Source organism: Pseudophryne corroboree, chromosome 2, assembly GCF_028390025.1.
Source record: "Pseudophryne corroboree isolate aPseCor3 chromosome 2, aPseCor3.hap2, whole genome shotgun sequence".
Taxonomy (NCBI): domain Eukaryota; kingdom Metazoa; phylum Chordata; class Amphibia; order Anura; family Myobatrachidae; genus Pseudophryne; species Pseudophryne corroboree.
Genome location: NC_086445.1, coordinates 938,028,435 through 938,048,231, shown reverse-complemented (window position 1 = coordinate 938,048,231; position 19,797 = coordinate 938,028,435). Strand labels below are relative to the sequence as shown.

Below are 19,797 nucleotides of genomic sequence, written 5' to 3'. Positions count from 1 at the left end.
GATTTCCTCTACACTCTGCTCTTTGTCACAGGCTTTCTCTGGGTCAGCGACCTTCTTACAGTGGGACGAGTGGACCCAAGTCTCTCTCTCGGCAACCTTCAATGCTGTCGTGCTGGTTAGTAAGACTTGGTACGGTCCTTCCCACCGGTCAATAAGGCAACCTGAGCGTAGAAAATTTTGAATCATTACATAATCCCCAGGTTCAATGTCATGACAATTGCTGTTTGGTAGGTCAGGAATCACCAGCTTTAGATTGCTGTTTTGATTCCTCAACTGCTGGCTCATCTTAACCATATATTTTACAGTCACCTCATTATTGCATTTCAAATCATCCTGGGGGTCAATCATTACATGGGGTTGTCGACCAAAAAGAATCTTAAAGGGTGATAGGTTAAGGGGGGACCTGGGAGTGGTTCTGATGCTGTACAATACAAGTGGCAAAGCTTCTGGCCATAACAATCCAGTTTCAGCCATCACTTTGCTCAGCTTGTTCTTAATAGTGCTGTTTACTCTTTCCACTTTCGCACTCGCCTGTGGGCGGTACGGAGTATGCAGCTTACTATTAATTCCCATCAGTTTGCACATAACCTGAAAGACTTCACCTGTAAAATGGGTACCCCTATCACTTTCAATTATTCTAGGGATACCATATCTGCACACAAATTCCTGCACGATCTTCTTTGCAGTGAACGTAGCAGTATTTGTGGCAGCGGGGAATGCTTCTACCCAATTTGAAAACACGTCAATACAAACTAACACATACTTTAATTTTCTGCAGGGTGGCAACTGTATGAAATAAATTTGTATTACCTAAAAAGGGCCGTCTGTTGGCGGGATATGGGATGGTTCTGTTGGTATTGACTTTCCAATATTCTTCCTCAAGCAGGTAAGATATGTCATTGCTCTCTTACCCGCATGAGAAGAGAATCCTGGCGCACACCAGTAGGCTCTCACCAGCTTACACATACCCTCTTTACCCAGATGAGTCAGACCATGTGCTTCTCAGCTAAGCTTGGAAGATATGCTCTGGGGGCTACTGGCTTACCCTGTCCATCTGTCCAGAGTCCTGAGGACTCCTGGCCATATCCTTTTGACCTCCAGACTGCCTTTTCCTGTGGGGAACACAAATTTTGCATTTCACTTAATTTTTGTGTGTTGACGGTATTGAATACCATCAGTTGTGTGATATCTGTCTGTGTGGGGGTGCTGGCTGCTGATTTAGCAGCTTCGTCTGCCCGGCTGTTACCAAGTGACACTGGGTCTTGACTGTAAGTGTGTGCTTTGCACTTGATAACAGCCACTCTGTCAGGTTCCTGTATCGCTGTTAGAAGCCTTTTTATATGGGATGCATGCGCTACAGGTGTGCCAGCTGCCGTCATGAAATTTCTGAGGCGCCATAGGGCCCCGAAATCATGCACTACTCCAAAGGCATACCTAGAATCTGTATAAATATTGGCTGACTTACCCTTAGCCTATTCACACGCTCTGGTTAGGGCGACCAGCTCAGCAACTTGTGCTGAGTGCGGTGGGCCCAGGGGTTCAGCTTCTATGATACCTTTGTCATCTACGACTGCGTATCCAGTACACAAGTCTCCCGAGTCCGTCTGTCTGTGGCAACTACCGTCAGTGTAAAAAGTAAAATCTACGCCTTCCAGTGGGTTGTCACTAATGTCGGGTCTTGCAGTGAAAGTTTGGTTCAGATATTCCATACAATCATGTGTGTCAGTGTCTGTACTAAATCCTCCCTCACCATCACTCTCATCCTCCAGCCTTTGTGCCTGTCCAGGCACACCCGGGAGATAAGTTGCAGGATTTAGTGCGCTGCATCTCCTTATGTTGATGTTTGCAGGGGCCATTAGTGCTAATTCCCACCTTGTAAACCGTGCTGATGAGACATGTCTGGTTTGGGCAGAGTTCAATAAGGCTGATACTGCATGAGGTGTATGGATGGTCAGGTTGTGTCCCAACACTACATCTTCGCTTTTACTCACTAGCAATGCTATCGCTGCAACACTTCGCAAGCATGTGGGGAGAGACCGTGCTACGGTGTCCAACTGTGCACTGTAGTAAGCTACCGGCCTGCTGGCATCACCATGTTTCTGGGTTAGGACACCTGCCGCACACCCAGCACTTTCCGTACCATACAATTCAAAGGGTTTCCCATAATCTGGCAGGTGCCTGTGATAGGCACTGTTTGAGTCTCTCAAATGCCAGCTCGGACCCATCTGTGTGCGAAATCCGATCTGGTTTGTTTGACGAGACCATCTCTTGCAAAGGTAAAGCCAGTATGGAGAACCCTGGGATCCAGTTTCGGCAGTACCCACACATTCCAAGGAAAGTGCGGATCTGCTGCTGGGTTTGTGGCAGAGTCATGTCGTGAATTGCCTGTATTCTATCAGCGGTGAGGTGTCTCAGTCCTTGTGTCAAGCAATGTCCCAAATATTTCACCTTGGTCTGGCACAACTGTAACTTATCCTTTGAAACATTGTGTCCCGTATTAGAAAGGTGAAACAGAAGCTGTTTCGTGTCTTTCAAGGATGATTCGAGTGAATCAGAACACAGCAGTAAGTCATCTACATACTGTATTAATACTGATCCGCTCTCAGGTTGAAAGGATTGTAAACAGTCATGCAAAGCCTGGGAGAAAATACTTGGGCTGTCAATGAAACCTTGGGGTAAGCGAGTCCAGGTGTACTGTACTCCTCTGTATGTAAATGCAAACAAATATTGGCTGTCAGGGTGCAGAGGGACCGAAAAGAAAGCGGAACAGAGGTCAATGACAGTGAAAAATTTCGCAGTAGGGGGAATTTGCATGAGGATGACAGCTGGATTTGGCACTACGGGGAATTGGCTCTCAACTATCTTGTTTATCCCCCTTAAATCCTGCACTAGCCTGTAACCCCTCCCCCCACTCTTTTTCACAGGGAAGATGGGACTATTTGCAGTGCTGGACGTCCTAACTAGGATGCCCTGTTGTAGCAAGCGCTCTATGACTGGGTACACTCCTAATTCCGCCTCTGGCTTCAGAGGATACTGTGGGATTTTTGGAGCTATCCTACCATCTTTTACTTGCACCACTACAGGAGCTACATTTGCCATCAATCCAGTGTCTTGTCCATCTTTGGTCCAGAGGGATTCCGGTATCTGGGAGATCATTTCCTCTACCTTGGATGGACACCCGTCTATAACAGCAGAGTGTGACATTAACCTTTGTGGGGTGTCTAACATATCCTGCACTTCCTGAACGTGATTCTCGGGTATATCTAAGAAGACACCCTCAGGAGTACAATATATGACACACCTCATCTTGCACAATTATAACATTTTACTACATACGACTTACCATCAGGGGTCTGGGGTTTAGGCTGATGTGGCTTCGTTGTCAGGGCTTTGATACTTACGGTCATCAGCTTATCCCCCTGTGACTCCCTGTCCTTAATGATGTTCCGATCATGCTCGATAGCGGACTCTCTTAATGCAGCCACCGAAATACCTCTCCAGTTAGGTTGAGTGGTCTGTACCCTTGTTCTCAACGTTTCTTTCAAGCCGTCCATTAATACGGACACAGCTACCTCTCTATGGTGTAGATTTTCCTTAATGTCCTCGACCCCAGTGTATCTAGCCATTTCCTGCAGTGCTCAATGGAAATATTCAGAAGCAGCTTCACCTTCTTTTTGTCTAATGGAGAAGATTTTATTCCATTTGATAACAGTTGGGAAATATACTCCTAATTGCAGATTGATCTGTCGTACATTCTCCTGAGTGTATTCATCAGTGAGAGGTACCTCTGCGTCTAATTTACAATCAGCAATGAATTTCACAGGGTCAATATTGGAGGGCAAACATGCCCGTAGCACTGTCCGCCAATCTTTGTTCGTGGGTTCGGTGGCGTTACCTAGTTCTCTAATAAACCTCTGACATACGGCTAGATCTTTTCTGGGATCGGGAAATTCAGACATAATTGTCCTCAATTCTGTCCGGGACCAGGGACAATGCATAGCAATGTTCCTGACGGGAGTGATTCCCTGAGCATCAGTCTTCCCATTGGGGACTGCGATCACCCTGACAGGATTTAGTTCAATTACATCATTCTGGGTTGCTTCTACAATGTGAGGTGCAATTGTCTCTGCATAATGTACTGTACCGTACTTAACTGTGGACATGACCTCACCTGTCCCTCCGCTAGGGGCCTTTGCTACTGCTCTTACTGGTTGGGCCGTGCCCACTTGTGTGTCTTGTATGGTGGCTGCCAGAGAGAGTGCCGATATCGTGCTGGGCTCATCTTCTTGGTCGCAGTCCTGAGGGAAGTTTAAGATGGGATACAACTTGCACGGGTTAGCATTAATACATTTATCAAGTTCACTCTTATCATATATTAGTATGCCATTCTCTGTAGCCACTTTCTCCCTTGTAATATACAGTTGCAATCAGTTTCCTGCTAGGGTTGGAACCAGCTGTGTGAGCTAGTTCCCTTTGCATATCACTCTCTCGTTGCCATAAATGTAAACAGTTTGAGTGTCTGATCCTCTCTTTTCGGGATTTTATCAGACATATTCTAATCCTTAAATTCTGCAACACCTCTGGATTAAAACTGCCTACCTTAGGGAATGGTTCCCTATCTTCCGCAGTCATACGTTCCCATTCATTGCATAAAACCTCTGTGTGTGAGCCATATTTCTCACACATTATGTACCTCGCCGACCCCTTGGGCCGCGGAATATCAACCTGAACCCTGGTTGATCGTCCCCTACTTGAGCAACTGGCCCCCATCTTTTGCAGGTATTGCCTTCTCAGCAAATTCCTACAAAAAAACAAAATACTCAGTGGTAAGGCAACGGTGAAAGTTCTCCGAGCGCTTTCACCCACTCACGCCCATGTTGGCCAATACACCTAAACACTGCCGTCAGCACCGGTCGTACCCAACCTCGGGCCCCTGTGTAACCTCTATTTACTGAGAGTGTGTGGGAGTGACTTACCCTTCCCAGTAAATATTGGTCGTTGGAGATTTCCTGAGTGACCAGCGAAACTCCCTTAAAACAAAAAAATTGTTACACAAATCACGTTGCGTGTACTACACTTAGCGCCAATGATCCCGCGACTTTTACGCACAACTCGTAAAAGGGTATCGTGGTGGGCTAAGTATTGCACTCACGAACGCGCGGTACAATCGCACAGCGTATAGGTAACTGTTACTTATCCGCCGTGCGACCAATGGAATCGTTTTTCAGGCTGCGAAACCTCAGCCGGAGCGTATCTGAACCGGCCTATATGGGTACTACGCCAACCACCTGGGCTGCGCTCTCTACACAAAACCTCGCTGACCTTTTAGGCCGAGGTATTCAGAGCTTCGCTTGACTTTGTCAGCGGTTTTCAGACTTCACTGACCTTTTGGTCTGCTGTTATACTAATTGCTCCTTTATACCTTAATCAATGATAACGTGAGCAAGCCACTCCCACGCCACCAAGTGTCCACTCACCTGATGTGGTCTTCGACGGGATTCCGAATTCCCTGGGTCCACAAAACCTTTATTGTTTGCACACTCACGCTCGTTCACTCATATACACTTTGGTTTTTCTGTACAGAAAATTAACTTTCATTCAGGAAAACAGCCCCAATTCCAGAGGTGATACAGTAAAAAAGGTATTTAAACTAAATATTGGACACTGATTAATTTGTGATATTAACGCGTGGCTACCGTTTTGCGCCTAAACTAAAACAATGCTATTGTGTGATTTGTATTTAGTTGGCGTACCTGTATGCACGTTGCGTAAACACGCCACGTGTGTAGGCCTTTACGTTGCGTACGCAGTCCCGAACGTTGTCCGAGACACGTGTACAAAGGCCGTACGTCCGCAGTACTACAAATCCCACACTTCTATAAATGTAAGCGATATTTAACTATAATCACTTACTTAACACACACACAGTTTCTACTGTATAAACCTTTACAACTAGGCCAGGCTGTGTGTGCGTCTTACACTTACTTCTTTAACTATTAACTATATTTTAACTAAATAGCAACAATTTTTTCTCAGTACAGGTCAAAATGAATCTAGTAATCAATGTTTATGGCAATAATGCGAGCAGATATGCAAAGTACAAAATACAGGTGTGTCCGTGTGGTGCGTGCGCATTTGGCGCCAAAACAGTAATTCACAGATTTTAAAAGGAAAAATAGCTTTTGCGTTCTTACCTTACGGATCCCTCCAGCATCCCTTCAAACCATGCAGGGCAGACGCTTATCTAATCAGCACTTATTGTATCCCCCGACCAAGAGAAGGTTTACAGGGGACACCTTTCCGCTCTTTGCTGATAGATAAAGTCTGCGAAAACTCTGCTAGGCTGCGGGTATGAGAAGGAACCAGACGAGCTCCCAATTGATAATGCCGATATTACCTTAGACCGCAAAGCTATACCTCTAGATACACTATTACCGTGGAGCCGCTATGGCCGCTAGACTGAATACACGTGCTACGCACTTTATACGCTATTTGCGTACAGAGTCCCGCACGTGGTACGCACTTGGCGTACACTCGCCGCGCTGAGTGTACAGAGTACGCTCAGCGTGCGCACACACAATGGATAACCTTTAAACCTTGTTAATGATACAATGTAATGATATGCTTATACTTTAAACTCTTAACAGCAAAGTACTGCAATGATGTAATACCTTTAAACCTTAAGTAGCGCTGGCGATACAAAGTACCCGCAGTGCGTACACCTTATCAATGCTTATACACCTTATACAGATTAATAAACTATAAAGCCCATGCAGGAAAGTGAAAACACAACACTGATTTGTAGTTGCAACCACAGGGTTCTAAGGCCTCAGTGGATTAATTCCAAAAGGTAAAACAATACAAATCATACACTACAGGCTAACAAGTAAATCTAAACAGAATAATGGCCACAGAGAATGTACATACGTGAGAATGTTCGCAAGCGCAACTCGGCCGATCCTCCGCTGGTCATACAGATAGCGTTCAGAGTCTTCTGACCGGCCAGGCAACAATGGTCTTTTTATACACAACATGCATACACAATACAATGGTCACTGTAATCTCATTGTCCATTGGACACAGGGATGTGTCTCTACATTACAGAAAAGGTCATAGGTGTATTTGAAAGGGTGGGCGATGTCTTTCCCCAACTGCTCTTGTGGGTGGTATCCTCTGGATTCCCGCCGCATACATAAAATACAGTAAATACAGTTAATGTTCATATTCTACTTTGGTACATAACTATACGCAGGAACAAGCGATCTTTCTCTAACCAACACCGGAATGTCACCCTCAAAATACCCTACAGCTGGATACTAGACATCACCTTCCAACCTTTATCTGACCCTTCCTATCATGCAAAGGCGAATCTCTCTGTCCAGGAACTGTTTAAACTATTTATACTCGCTGACATGGTCTAGGGGAACTATATCTACAATCTACACTATTTGGGTTAAATATGCAATGTTCTAATAACCCTCTATGCGTTCACAAACTCTACCGTAAATGCGCATACCACGCGCTAAGGCGCATGGCCGTGAAAAGCTCCGTTACGCAAATTGCGGATATGCGCACGCACGGCAGACTGAGTGCAAGCGCAGCGGGCATGTGCATGGGGTTAGTACGTTAGGCATGCATTACAATATTTTTCGACTTTGACACAATAGTCACTTTTTTACTTAATTTTTTTTACTTTCTCTAGACTTCTGCATTCATTAACTGTTAGTTCTACAGTGACTTTTTCCTAGTCAAGAAATATATTTGTTTGTTGTCCTAAAGCACCTTGAGTCCTAGTGAAGAAAGAGCGCTATAAAAAAAAAAATGATTATTATATTATGATTATTATATTTTCATGTGTGCTTAAATAGTATTTTCGGCTGACCTAGAATACTCTATGACACAACGTCATTAAATGTAAAATTCACCCAGATGTGAAGATCGCTTTATACTAGCAATCTATTATTTAATTTTTCAGGAATGAAAGGGTGACAATTTTATTTGTGAAGCAGGCCTTGTGTTTTTTAATATATCTGATACATTTTGTGAATTTTCCGTACCATTACTATAGTTTAATAACTATTTTACTCTTCCCATATCATTACCTATCTGTGCAGCGATTGTGAATACAACTTGTTGGAACACAATGTTATTTATTTTCCGTGTGGATTTTATTTGTAAATGTTAGTATCCGCAGAGGTAGAATTCATATAAATTATATGCATGTTTCTCTCTCTCACCCACAGGACTACCCCCGGATAGCGCCGGCATTTTGGCACTACCTGCGGGTAGAAGTGAGTAATGATGGGTATTTAAAGCTCACACTTACGTCTTCCATCCGTGTAACTAACAATGGGAGCTGCATACATGAGAATAAGTTACGGTTAAGAGTGTAGTATTAATTGAAATGTTTGATGTCCATGTACACAGTGGGAGGCTTCGTGTACTGCTTGGCACACAAATAACCAGGCCTGAAATGGCTCAGAGAATAAGTGAAGCCCTTTGTTATATAAAGCACCGGATGTGAGGGTTGCCGGCTGAACTTGAATGTTTTTTTTTAAAGGGGCAATCATTTATAAGGCATAGATTTGCCTTGTAAATGACTGCCCTTTTTAAATAAAGTCTGAGTTTGGCCGGCAACCCGCATGTCCAGTGAACTCAAAAGCTATTACATCCGGCCCATTATTTGTCAATTATTATAAATCATTTTTGGACTTTGGATTTAAAATGAACAGTATCTCCTGCCTTTCCATCTAACTTTTTCTGCAATGAACAAAACTTTTATTTTATAGAGACTTTTAAAGGTTTCAGCATTCACATATGCTGTGGTCTGTGACAGTGCCTCAGTCCACGCAAGGCAAAATAACAAAATAAACACTGATAGAGTTCAGTACAATGAGTTAAGCCCAATGATAAAGAAAAAAGCAACTTAAATATACTTTAAATTTTAGCCTAAAACCAGCCAAATTACATACAGTACCTCCCAACTGTCCCGATTTTTGCGGGACAGTCCCGTTTTTTTGGGACTGTCCCGCTGTCCCACCCGCAGGCCACAGTGTCCCGCGTTGGGGGGGAGCAGTTGGCAGGCCCCTGCTCTGCTTAGCAGAGCAGCGGAGAATAGACATGCGCACAGCGTCTATTCAGTATCCCTCTTCCACTCTATAAAATGTTGGGAGGTATGAAATTGATAAGATATCTTTTGCAAAATGTCAGCAATTTTCATTTTAATACTTAACTACAGCGCCCGGGGCAGTGGCCTGATTTGTACTCTGTCTGGAGATACAGTATAGTACATCCACGGTAGAAGAGAGGTTGCAGGGCCTGATTCAGAGAGAGGAGCAAATCAAACCAGCAGAAATTTGTTCCCAGAATAAGCCATGTTGCAATTCAAGGGGTACAAATACACGTATTATTTTGCATGCAGAAAAAACACTGGCTGCTTTTGCATGCAGTGAACAACTGGACAGCTTTATCTTTCAACTGACATTTAGAACTAAGCTTATACTAACTGACTTCCTTGGCTGCTCCCTCTGGGAGGGTGCAGCCATGTCAGCTCAAATGGGAGGGACTGTTGCCGGAAAGTGGGTGTGATGATGTTATTGTGGCCCCTTCCCCACTATACACAATGCAGCGATTACCTGCACTGAGAAATTGGGGCCAGGGCAATGGTGACACAATTAAGCACAAACAGCTTCATCAGCCACCCGGACCGCCCACTTTTGCTCAGGAGCATCCCGGCCATTCCGGGACAGTAGGCAAGTAATGACTAAGCTAGGACACACTTCTTCCCTACAGGAAATCTCTGCACAGCTTGAATCTGCCCCACCTGCAGTGCCACATGGTTTTGCCAAGGTGCAAACTGATCCTGTTTTTTGCTTCTTTTTTTGTGATTTTCTCCTAACTTTGAATCCAACCCAGAGTTTACATTTTTTAGGCATCTGCGTCTTAAAGTTACAGAGCCCTGTACAACTATATAGTATCAGTTTGTCCAGGAAGCCCCCTATGTCTGCTCTAGAGTGACACCAATATTCATTTCTCTTCTATTGAGGAGGAACGGAAGTCTCAGGGAATTCTGGTATTTGGTAAAATGCTCTCTCTGCCTCCTCCGGGGCATACAGCTGTTGTCATATAACATGATATAACCTAGGGTAAATATCTGAACGCCCAGGCTTTTACAAGTGGGTGTGGCTTCTGGATTCAGAGAACCTGAATATGGATTCACTCAATTACAGGGGATTCATTGATAGCAGTCTACTAGTAGCCAGGCCAATATACTTGCAATATTTTGTACACCATGGGGTGTATTCAATTGCAGTCGGGACCAGCCGTCTTATCAGAAAGACGTCAGTTTCCGACTTTTTTTAGGTCGGAAGGTGCTCCGATCTATTCAATTGTTTTTTCTGACAATTCGGTAATTCCAATTTGTCAGAAAACAGGTGGATCGACGGAATAGCCACGGATCCACGTGTTTTGTCAGAAACGCGGCCAAATCCGACAGGTTTTAGCCCCGTTTCCGACAAGGTCAATCCGACTTTTAAAAAAGTTGGATTGGCATTGTCGCGAACTGCCAAATCCTGTCGGATTTGGCCGCTCATTGAATACTGAGATGTCGGGTCCTTTCCGTTGGAAAGGATGCGACATCTTTTGAATACATCCCTATGGAGGCATACAGTATATGTATTGGCTGTTGTACGTGGTACCAAATACCTAACGTTCACCTATTTAATGTTCTATTCTTGTTCCCCTTTAAGCCTAACTTATTATCATTGGTGTGGCGCCCCACGAATGAAGCAATGTTATATTTCATTCTGCTTGAAAGTATGAAGTGAGCTTTCATTGTAAAAGTATAGCTGAGTTTATCATAAAGATAAGCTCAGTATCGTTACAGCGCTTGTCATTTCATGCAGCAAATCAAAGGCGCAGCTTTCAAAGTCAAACAAACAACAAAACAGCGGGGGGGGGGAAATCTCACTCTCAAACACATCTGTTACATTAACGCATTGTGCATCTCACAGAAACAAAGTCCGAGCTGGGTGAGCGGATTAAAAATGATAATATTATGGAAACATTTTATTTTATTCTAAACTATGACTGTTTTCTTTTGTCTACAGGAACACGAACAACTCAGTTATTCCTCCACGAGATCCAAAGCTCCCAGTGTTATTATCACAGGCCTCAAGCCATCCACCAAATATATATTTCACATTCGCGTCAGGACTGCTGCAGGCTACAGCGGCTATAGTCATAAGTTTGAATTTGAAACCGGAGATGAAAGTAAGTTTAATTAACCACAGTGCGCTTTATGTAGAAAACATACCGTTTCAGATTTTAAAATGCAGTTTTTATGGGACTGCGTGCTAATTAAACATGCTAAAGTTCAATCTTTTCTTAATTTAATTGTACAGCTTAATTTTGTACAGTAATAAGTGCGCACCATAAGTTAGCCTGAGACAGGCAGTTTATTGTCTGCAGCTGAATACTGCAAGGTAGAATTTCTTCAGTTCAAGATTTTCACTTCAATATTTCTTATGGTTGTCTGGTAAATGAAAGAGTTCCTAAAGGCTGTTCTTACAGAGCAGCATCACCTACAGGAAGAGGAAGGGTACTGCATATCAATCCTCATTTATAGTGAACATACAGTATGGCCTACATGATGGTTATTTAGTTCAACTGTAGCATTTAAAAAAATGTTAAATATATAAAGTATCCGGTACTGTCACCTTCGGTGGAGCCCTCCACCCATATTATATTTTAATATACCACCATTGTTGGTCTATTTTAACTTACCTGCCTGGATCTTCTATCACCTTGTTCCGTACACCGTGGTCCTCCCGTTGAACTGCTTAACTAATATACAGGAGTGCTCCTTCACCTGGGGATGGCCTATCAGCCTACACTATTTTAGCTACTTCATATACTGGGGAGAGGGTTAGGGTAGGGGAGAGGGGTAAAATACTTACCCCCAACCGGTGTCAGGATTCTCACTGTCGGGATGCCGCGGCCGGTTATGTTACCACCGGAATTTTATACTCAACCCCTGGGCACATAGAGATGCATATCTATGGCAGCCTTTCAAATGTACTGCAAGTATAAAGATGTGGCTGATGTGGGAAAAGATAGGATGATGTGGACGATGTGGATCCCCACATGTCTGGATATTCACAACTATTATTGAATAGTGCAATATCTCACAAGAACACTTCACATGCATGTGCTTATAAACCCATACACAGCCCATACCAGGAATTATATATATATATATATATATATATATATAGATAGATAGATAGATAGATAGATAGATATATATAGATAGACAGATAATTATTAATTCATTAATTTATTTTTTCATCCCATGTTTGTGCTGCACATTAAATGCATATTTCCTAATATGAAAAGGTAGCGAGCATAAATCCAATTTAAGGTGTTCATTGTATGGATTCCGGGCGTCAGTATCCCGACAGCCGGCAAAATGAATGCCTCCCCATTGTATACCTAGTCAATAGGATAACGCTCCACGGAAATTATACATTTAAAGGATTAATATCTGTTACAGTTAACGGTTGCTGCCTATATAAAATATAGGTCTCATTAAGATCAGAGCAGTACAGGAGAACAGGAGAATGTACCGTGGTTACTTCAAGGTTTGTTTTTTTCCGGAACACAATTTGCGCCGCCTCGATAATTCACAATAGAATGAGATGCATCATTACTAGAAGCATCCAGATATGGAAAACCATTTTCATTTTTAAGTGATTATTAATAGTAAGTTAGAAAGCAGATGCACAAATGGCTGACCCTGCACGGCTAGGAAGTTATTTTAAATCAATCACACAACGTATACATTTTTCGTAATACATTTTTTTATTCTGCTAGATGAATGTATGCAAATACTTAATAGCTCTATAGGGGCCATATAACTGTTCTATCCAGGTTCATAAATTACAGCTCCCTTGTATTACATCAAGCAAGCATAGATTATTACTATTTCTAGCTTGGCATATAATTGACTAATCTCCTGTAACCCACTTTCTAAAGGAAAATCTTGCAGACTGAAAGCAGGGTAAGCACGTGACCAGTAGCCTTCCTCTTACATTGATCTCACATTTGATTATAATAATTTAGACTGCTTTTAGTAAAATGTTGATATTATTATTAGGTGTTAAGATATATTGAAGTTTCTTTTTGTTTGAATTCATCCTTTTAACATGTTAGCTCATGTGTCATCAGTATAAGATTTGGGGTTTTGTTTAGAGATGTGCAGTCTGTATCTCCCAAGGAGATTTGATCTGAAACGAGTCTCTGTTCGGAACTTTCCGTGGTTCGGAATTCGGATATTAAATCTGAATTTAGGATTGCTAAAATTATATGATGTTAGCTGTTATTATCCAGCCAGGAGACTTGCCCACTTCTCTGGGGGTCCGAGAGCGCCACGTGATTTTTCGGGAGAATCCTGGCCGTTCGGGGAGAATAGGCAAGTACAGTATGCACAGTACCATGCCTTGTAAGTGATTGTCCCTTTAAAAAAAAACATCCGAGTTCAGCCGGCATCCCACATGACAGCCAAACTCGGGCGTCATTACATCCGGCCCCATATTCTTCAATTACAAGCAGCGGCGGCTCCTACTTTTGGTGGGCAGGGGGGTTTCCTGCGGCCCATATAGGGCAGAGGCTTGTGTGTGCATGCACATACTCCTGGCTTCTATGGGCTGCATCAGTTGCTGCCCATAGAAGCCGGGTAGGGCTGACAATGAGGCAGGGAGTGGCTTCCAACAGGAAGCCAACTCTCTGCTTATTGCAGCCTGGTCTGGTAGTTCTGGAGGGAGGATACACCTCTCAGTGGGACTGCATATCCTGCAGGTGACTGGCAGGTAGGACTTCCAATAGGAAGTCACTACCAGTCATAGTGAAGCCAGGGCAGTCACAGACTGCATCTGGCTTCACTGACGCTGGCGGATTTTACCTGGTGGGGCTGCAGTCCTACAGCCCATAGGCAAAATCAGCCACTGATTACAAGGCATTCAGTGTCACCAGTTTCTTTTGAGCTATTGTGCCTGTATGATTTGTAGAACCATGTTGATTTGTAATCACCCCAAAGTTGTAAGGCAAATTTAAAAACCGAAAATTTTCCAATATGTCCCATTTTTCTCTTTGCTTTACAGTCCTTCTCCTGTTTCCCTTGTACCTATGACACAGTTGTTTAGTGCTGCTTGTTTTGTTTGTTGCAGCTTCGGATATGGCGGCAGAACAAGGGCAGATTCTGGTAATTGCCACCGCTGCAGTCGGAGGATTTACTCTCTTGGTTATTCTCACTCTGTTCTTCCTTATCACTGGCAGGTAAGTAACACATCCCTATACTAGGACATAATAAACATAACTGGCTATATAACACATAAAGCCATATTTCCTACAGCAAACAGTGCCGACCTGCAATGCATCTTTGCATAAGTGTTTTGCATCTCCACTATCCAGAACTCAGACTCATTCTGTGGGACTATAATACTGCTTTTTAATAAATTCCAAATTATAAATATGATCTGCAATTGCTACTGTATATCCGTTTAGACAGACCAGGTGCAATGTTTACAACTTAAAGTTATGTTTATATCTGTATTGTTCCATTAAAAGATCAGGTTTCTTCAATTTTTATTCCGCTCAGTACTGCTGAGACTATGCCCAGGATGGGTAGTACCGAGACCCTAGGCGGAATGCGGTCAAGGGCGTAGTTACCATGGGTGCACTGCTATGGGGCCCACAGCTGAGAGGGACCCATATTCCCTGTCACAGTTACATGTGTTATATGCAAGGGCGTAGCTACCATAGGTGCAGGGAGTGCAGCTGCTATGGGGCCCAGGACTGGGAGCGGCTCATTATCCCTGTCACAGCTTCATGTTTTATATACATAGGTGCCTGGAGTTTAGCTACTATGGGGCCCAGAACTGGGAGGGGGGCAACCTTTCCTGTCAAATTTACATGTGTCATAATGTGCCATAATGTGAATTGGGGGTACTGTGTTGCTTAATGTGTACTGGTAGCCCTACAGTGTGACATAATGTTAGCCAAGGCACTACTATGGTTCAGAAAATAAACTTGTGTACTACTGTGTGACTTAAAATGAACAACTGCTGCAGAGAGGGGTCTCTCTAGAAGTATTGGGACAGGGCCCCTTCAATATGTTTCTATGGAGCATACAAAGTTTAGTCTATGCCCCTGGAACAGGTTATGCATGACTGAGGCATAGCAGTGGGGGAGGGGTGCGTCTCCCCTAAACTCCTTGGCCCCTGTAGAGGTCAGAGCCCGGGTTATCCGTACCTACTCTCCACCCCCTTCTTGGCACACCTGATTATGCTTGATAATGCCAACCACTGAAAGCAGTAGTGTCCTTCTGATTATAGTGATAAAATAATACATATCTAAGTCAGTGTGAAATCCATTTTATATTTTAATACTGTTTAAAGTAAATGTGACCAATTTAGTAATTTTGATTAATAGTTTTTTTAAATTACTGTTTTGCTAAGTGACAGAAATACATTTTTTACATGCGGATATTTAAAACATTTCTTTTAATCTTTATCTCATATTATGTCTGACACAGAAGTAAACATTTCTCACTTTTTCAGTCAGATATTGTAGTTATGTTCCCTCATGCCTTCTCTCCTCTGCCTTCCTATTTACATAATTTCATTCTGTTTTTGTCAAAGGTGAAGTGCCATCATGGTGATTTAATTAGCAGACTGTTAATTCTTGCTTTGCATACTAATTACCAAAAATAAGTGCCTGAAATGATTAGCAAGGAGCTCATTTACAAGAAGTAGTATTTCACTGTTATAAAATGTCAGCCATTGATTGTGGGAGAGAAGCATATTCTCTGTAAATGGGCCAAAGTGGAACTGTAGCCATGTTTCTTTCTCTGCTAAAGGGCATTCAAAAAGTTTTAAGGTTGAAAGGGATGACATTTTTTGTTTTAATCGTGCTAATTAACCTGAATTTTGTGCTGTGACTTCTAATGATTCTTAATAATTTATGATTTTTTTTATATCTTGTTGCAAATATATGATACATGCAGAAGTCTCATTAAAACTTGAAAAATAGTATTAGTCGACTGATACAGCATCTTCGGCCAGTGCAATTAAAAAATAAATGATTGCATGTATGGAATAATAAGTGAGATGAGAGATTTAGATAAAGGAGTGAATGTTACGGACAATGATGCTGTGTTAGCACAGCTATGAATTATCAGTCCCAGCTACTGTACAGCCCTGCTGGGACATTTAAATAGATCCAGGCATAGAGTTAGGTAGACTCATATGGCTGGTAGAGACGGAGTCTGAAAGGTAGCTAAAGAGGGGTACAGATGGAGAGATCCGTGCTTAAAATCTAAGCAATCTGACTAGATTGCTTATAAGTTAAGCACGGATTTCTCTGCGTGTATGCCCCATAGCGGTAATGCGCGGCCCCGCGCGGCGCTATTGCTGGTTCTATATTGGCCTGGCACAATTGCAGGCACAATCTAGCACATCGCTCATTTCCCCCGCTGGGTAAAATGAGAGCCCGCCTTGCTCAGCACGCATCGTGCTGTGCTGAGTGGGGGGAGAGATGTGTGCTGAGCGGTCTGTGATAGATCGCTCATCACACATATCTGCCCCTGTGTACTGCCCTTTACTATCTGCTTAGTGCATATGATAAACGTTTTACTTTCATCAAAGAACTTCGGGAATGAGAGAGATGATTTCATTTTCATATGAGGTTACCTGGGATGCGTCATTATAGTCTGCAGCTAAACCACCAAGGTGGTCATTCCGAGTTGATCGCAGCCAGCAACTTTTTGCTGCTGCTGCTGTGATCAACTAGTCCACGCCTATGGGGGAGTGTATTTTAGCTTAGCAGGGCTGCGATCACTTGTGCAGCCCTGCTAAGCTAAAACAATTTCAAGCAATACAAGACTAGCCCTGGACATACTTACCTTGTGCGACGATATCTGCGATGCTGGAGCCGGCTTTGACATCAGACATCCGCCCTCCGTTCTCCTGGACACGCCTGCGTTTTCCTTACCACTCCCCGAAAATGGCAGCCAACGGCCTGGATCTGCCCGGGAAAGCCTTCTTCCTGTCAATCTTCTTGCTTTCTTCGTAGGACGCGACGTAACCCAGCGACCTCTGTCGCCGGGCAACATCGCGCATGCGCAGTGCGGCCACCGTGCATGCGCATTTCGGACCCGTTCGCACCGCAGCGACAAACCGCTGCGTGCGAACGGGTCGGAATGACCCCCTAAGTCTATAGAATGTACTGTGTATATGTGGTACAGCCATGGGGGTAAATATGGACACCAGCTCCCTGTGTAGCTGCCACCATAGTGAGTCTCAGCCATCTGCTCCGATTGCTCAGTCAGGGGAGACTATTGCAGCGTCCTTAGTCAGCAGTGAGTGCAGTGTAATTACTGACACCACAAGGCATTAGAAGTTACGGAATGCTACATGTGTAAGTAGCCCTGATTGGGATCCCATTTCTATTTTCATTTAGCCCTCCTTGGAAGCTGTTACTTGCTGACCAGTTTCCTTAGTGGTACAACAGGCTTGTCGTATGTTTAGGTTGGTAGATTGTCTTCAGTTACCGTACACTGATTTTTATGCTCATGCAAATATTTCAGTCAGTGACTATTTTGCTAAAAATGCTGACAGGGAGTATGGTCATGCCCACGTTGACATATCACACCCCCAGAGTGCTGAAGCCCCGCTGCAGTCACTGGCACTCGCTGCCTCATAATTCCTGAGTCCAGGCGAATTAGTGACGTGATTCACGATGATGATAACTGCGTCTTATACAACTAGGAATTTATGAATATTTACTTATCTCTTTAATATCTGAGCTGTAGGGTTTGGCTAGAAGCTCCAGGTAAACTCCCATAGCTCAAAATTTACAGTTGCTGCAATATTCACATGTAATGTAATTCCAGGATTCAGTCAGGGAAGATCTTTCCATGCTTACATTCTCCATCTTATTGTGATAGTATTTGTCTTAAGTTGTAACATATGTACTGTATAATGTATAATTCAAGTGCACAGAAGATGTGCTGGGCCCTCAGCCAGTGGGGCCCACCGGTGGTTTCCCCTATACCCCTGTGCAGTATACGGTTAGCATACCGCTCGTCGGGTTCCCGGCTGTCACAATACCGCCGCCGGGATCCCGACAGTGGCACTTTACCGCTGCCGGTATAGCGGCAAGGTAAGTGATTCCCTTTCTGTGGGTGTCCACGACACCCATAGAGGGAGAATAGAACCTGTGGCAAGCGTAGCTCACCACCAAGCCCGCAAGGGGCTTCGTTGCGCTCGCCCCCTGCTGGCATTCTACTGCTTGCGATGCCGATGTCGTGTGATACTGACATTCGGCATGCCGAGCGGCGGTAAATTATACTGGACTCCCCTGAGGGCCAGTCCAACTCTGTTTACAGTCTGTTTATAAACAATTGTGTATTATATCAGTGAATTCTTTGTGCCAGCACATTCTCTCACACTGCACTCTGCTGCTATGTGACAGTGTAATGTAGTGTAGTCACACAGGATATACTATGGGGAATTTGCCGCTGTCTAGGTGTAATCACTTTAATTCCTTTTGCTTTATCTATTTTCATCTTCCGAAATGTCCCTATAATCAGCATTACATAAGCACAGCCATCATCACAGTATTTACCATTATATTTGCACCATTATTTCAAATCAAATGACATTACTATAAAATTGCATACAGTATATCCCAATATCCACAGTTAAATATGCATAATTATTTTGACTCAAGTACCATTAATATCTTCACAAATAACACAATAAATGCACATTTTATTCCAATAATTAAAATAAAATGTCAGCACCATAATCACACATCACATAAAATATCATCATAATTACAGTATATAAAGTCGGTTATTATAGTAATTATTATTATATATAAATGCATACAAAATTCTGCAATGCCGTGAAATAGGGAGTCAGTCAAGCAGAACTATAGCAATATACAATATGGGGGAAAGGACAAGCTAGCAGCATAAGACAAGCCTGAGCACTATGCAGCGTGCAGTAACCTAGAGACTAGGCGGGAGGTGATGGAAAGGGCAGTACAAGTGCACAGGATGGGGCTAGGCAGGATTACATGAAGATAGATGACCATAAGAGCGATCAATTTAAAGGGGCCAGGCTGATAGAAGGAGACACAGGTGATGATCCTGAATCAGACGCAGCAGCAATATCGGGCACAGAGTCGCACCATGCGTCTGTCCTGATTTTGCACATACAGATTTGGATGCATGGTAGGAGAAATGTAAGGGTCATTCCTCCTGGCAGTCGGATGCCGTCGGTCATGTGACTGCCTCCTGTATCCTGACACCACTCGGAATCCCGGCGCCAGAACATTGACCGCCAACATAGGGTACGTATCAGGGTCACTGGTAGGGTCAGGGAACGAGGGTGGGGGGGGGTAGGGTTAGGCATTGGTGAGGCAGGGCTAGCCGTAGCTGCCACCCCCAGAGTCTAAGCCCTGGCCAGAACCTCAGGCGTGTTAAAGTTAGGGTATGGGTCAGGGGAGGGGTAAAATAATTAAAATACTTACCCCATCCCCTGTCGGCATTCTCAATGTTGGGATGCCGGTGTCAGTCATGTGACAGCCGTGATCCAATACCAAACCCCTTTCCCGGAGAGTAACTGGGAGGTAATGGGGTGGCTAAAAATATGCACCTAGATGTCGCATCTTATGGGAGTGTCAGAGGCGTGTTGCGGAAGGCGGTTATGTACAAAGATGCTGAACCCCTCA

The 19,797-nt window shown here is 43.6% G+C and overlaps 1 protein-coding gene across 3 annotated transcripts in view; it reads left to right on the top strand.

Annotated features, from left to right (window-relative positions):
- LOC135050113 (ephrin type-A receptor 6) overlaps positions 1-19,797 on the top strand; it is a 1,497,116-nt gene that overhangs the window by 1,058,371 nt on the left and 418,948 nt on the right. For 2 of the 3 annotated variants that reach the window (XM_063956287.1, XM_063956285.1), the window contains exons 7-9: positions 8,244-8,291; positions 11,109-11,271; positions 14,226-14,334. In XM_063956287.1, the coding sequence (XP_063812357.1) occupies positions 8,244-8,291; positions 11,109-11,271; positions 14,226-14,334 (320 nt within the window). The remainder of the gene's footprint in view (positions 1-8,243; positions 8,292-11,108; positions 11,272-14,225; positions 14,335-19,797) is intronic. The other variant, XM_063956286.1, reaches the window with a different exon arrangement.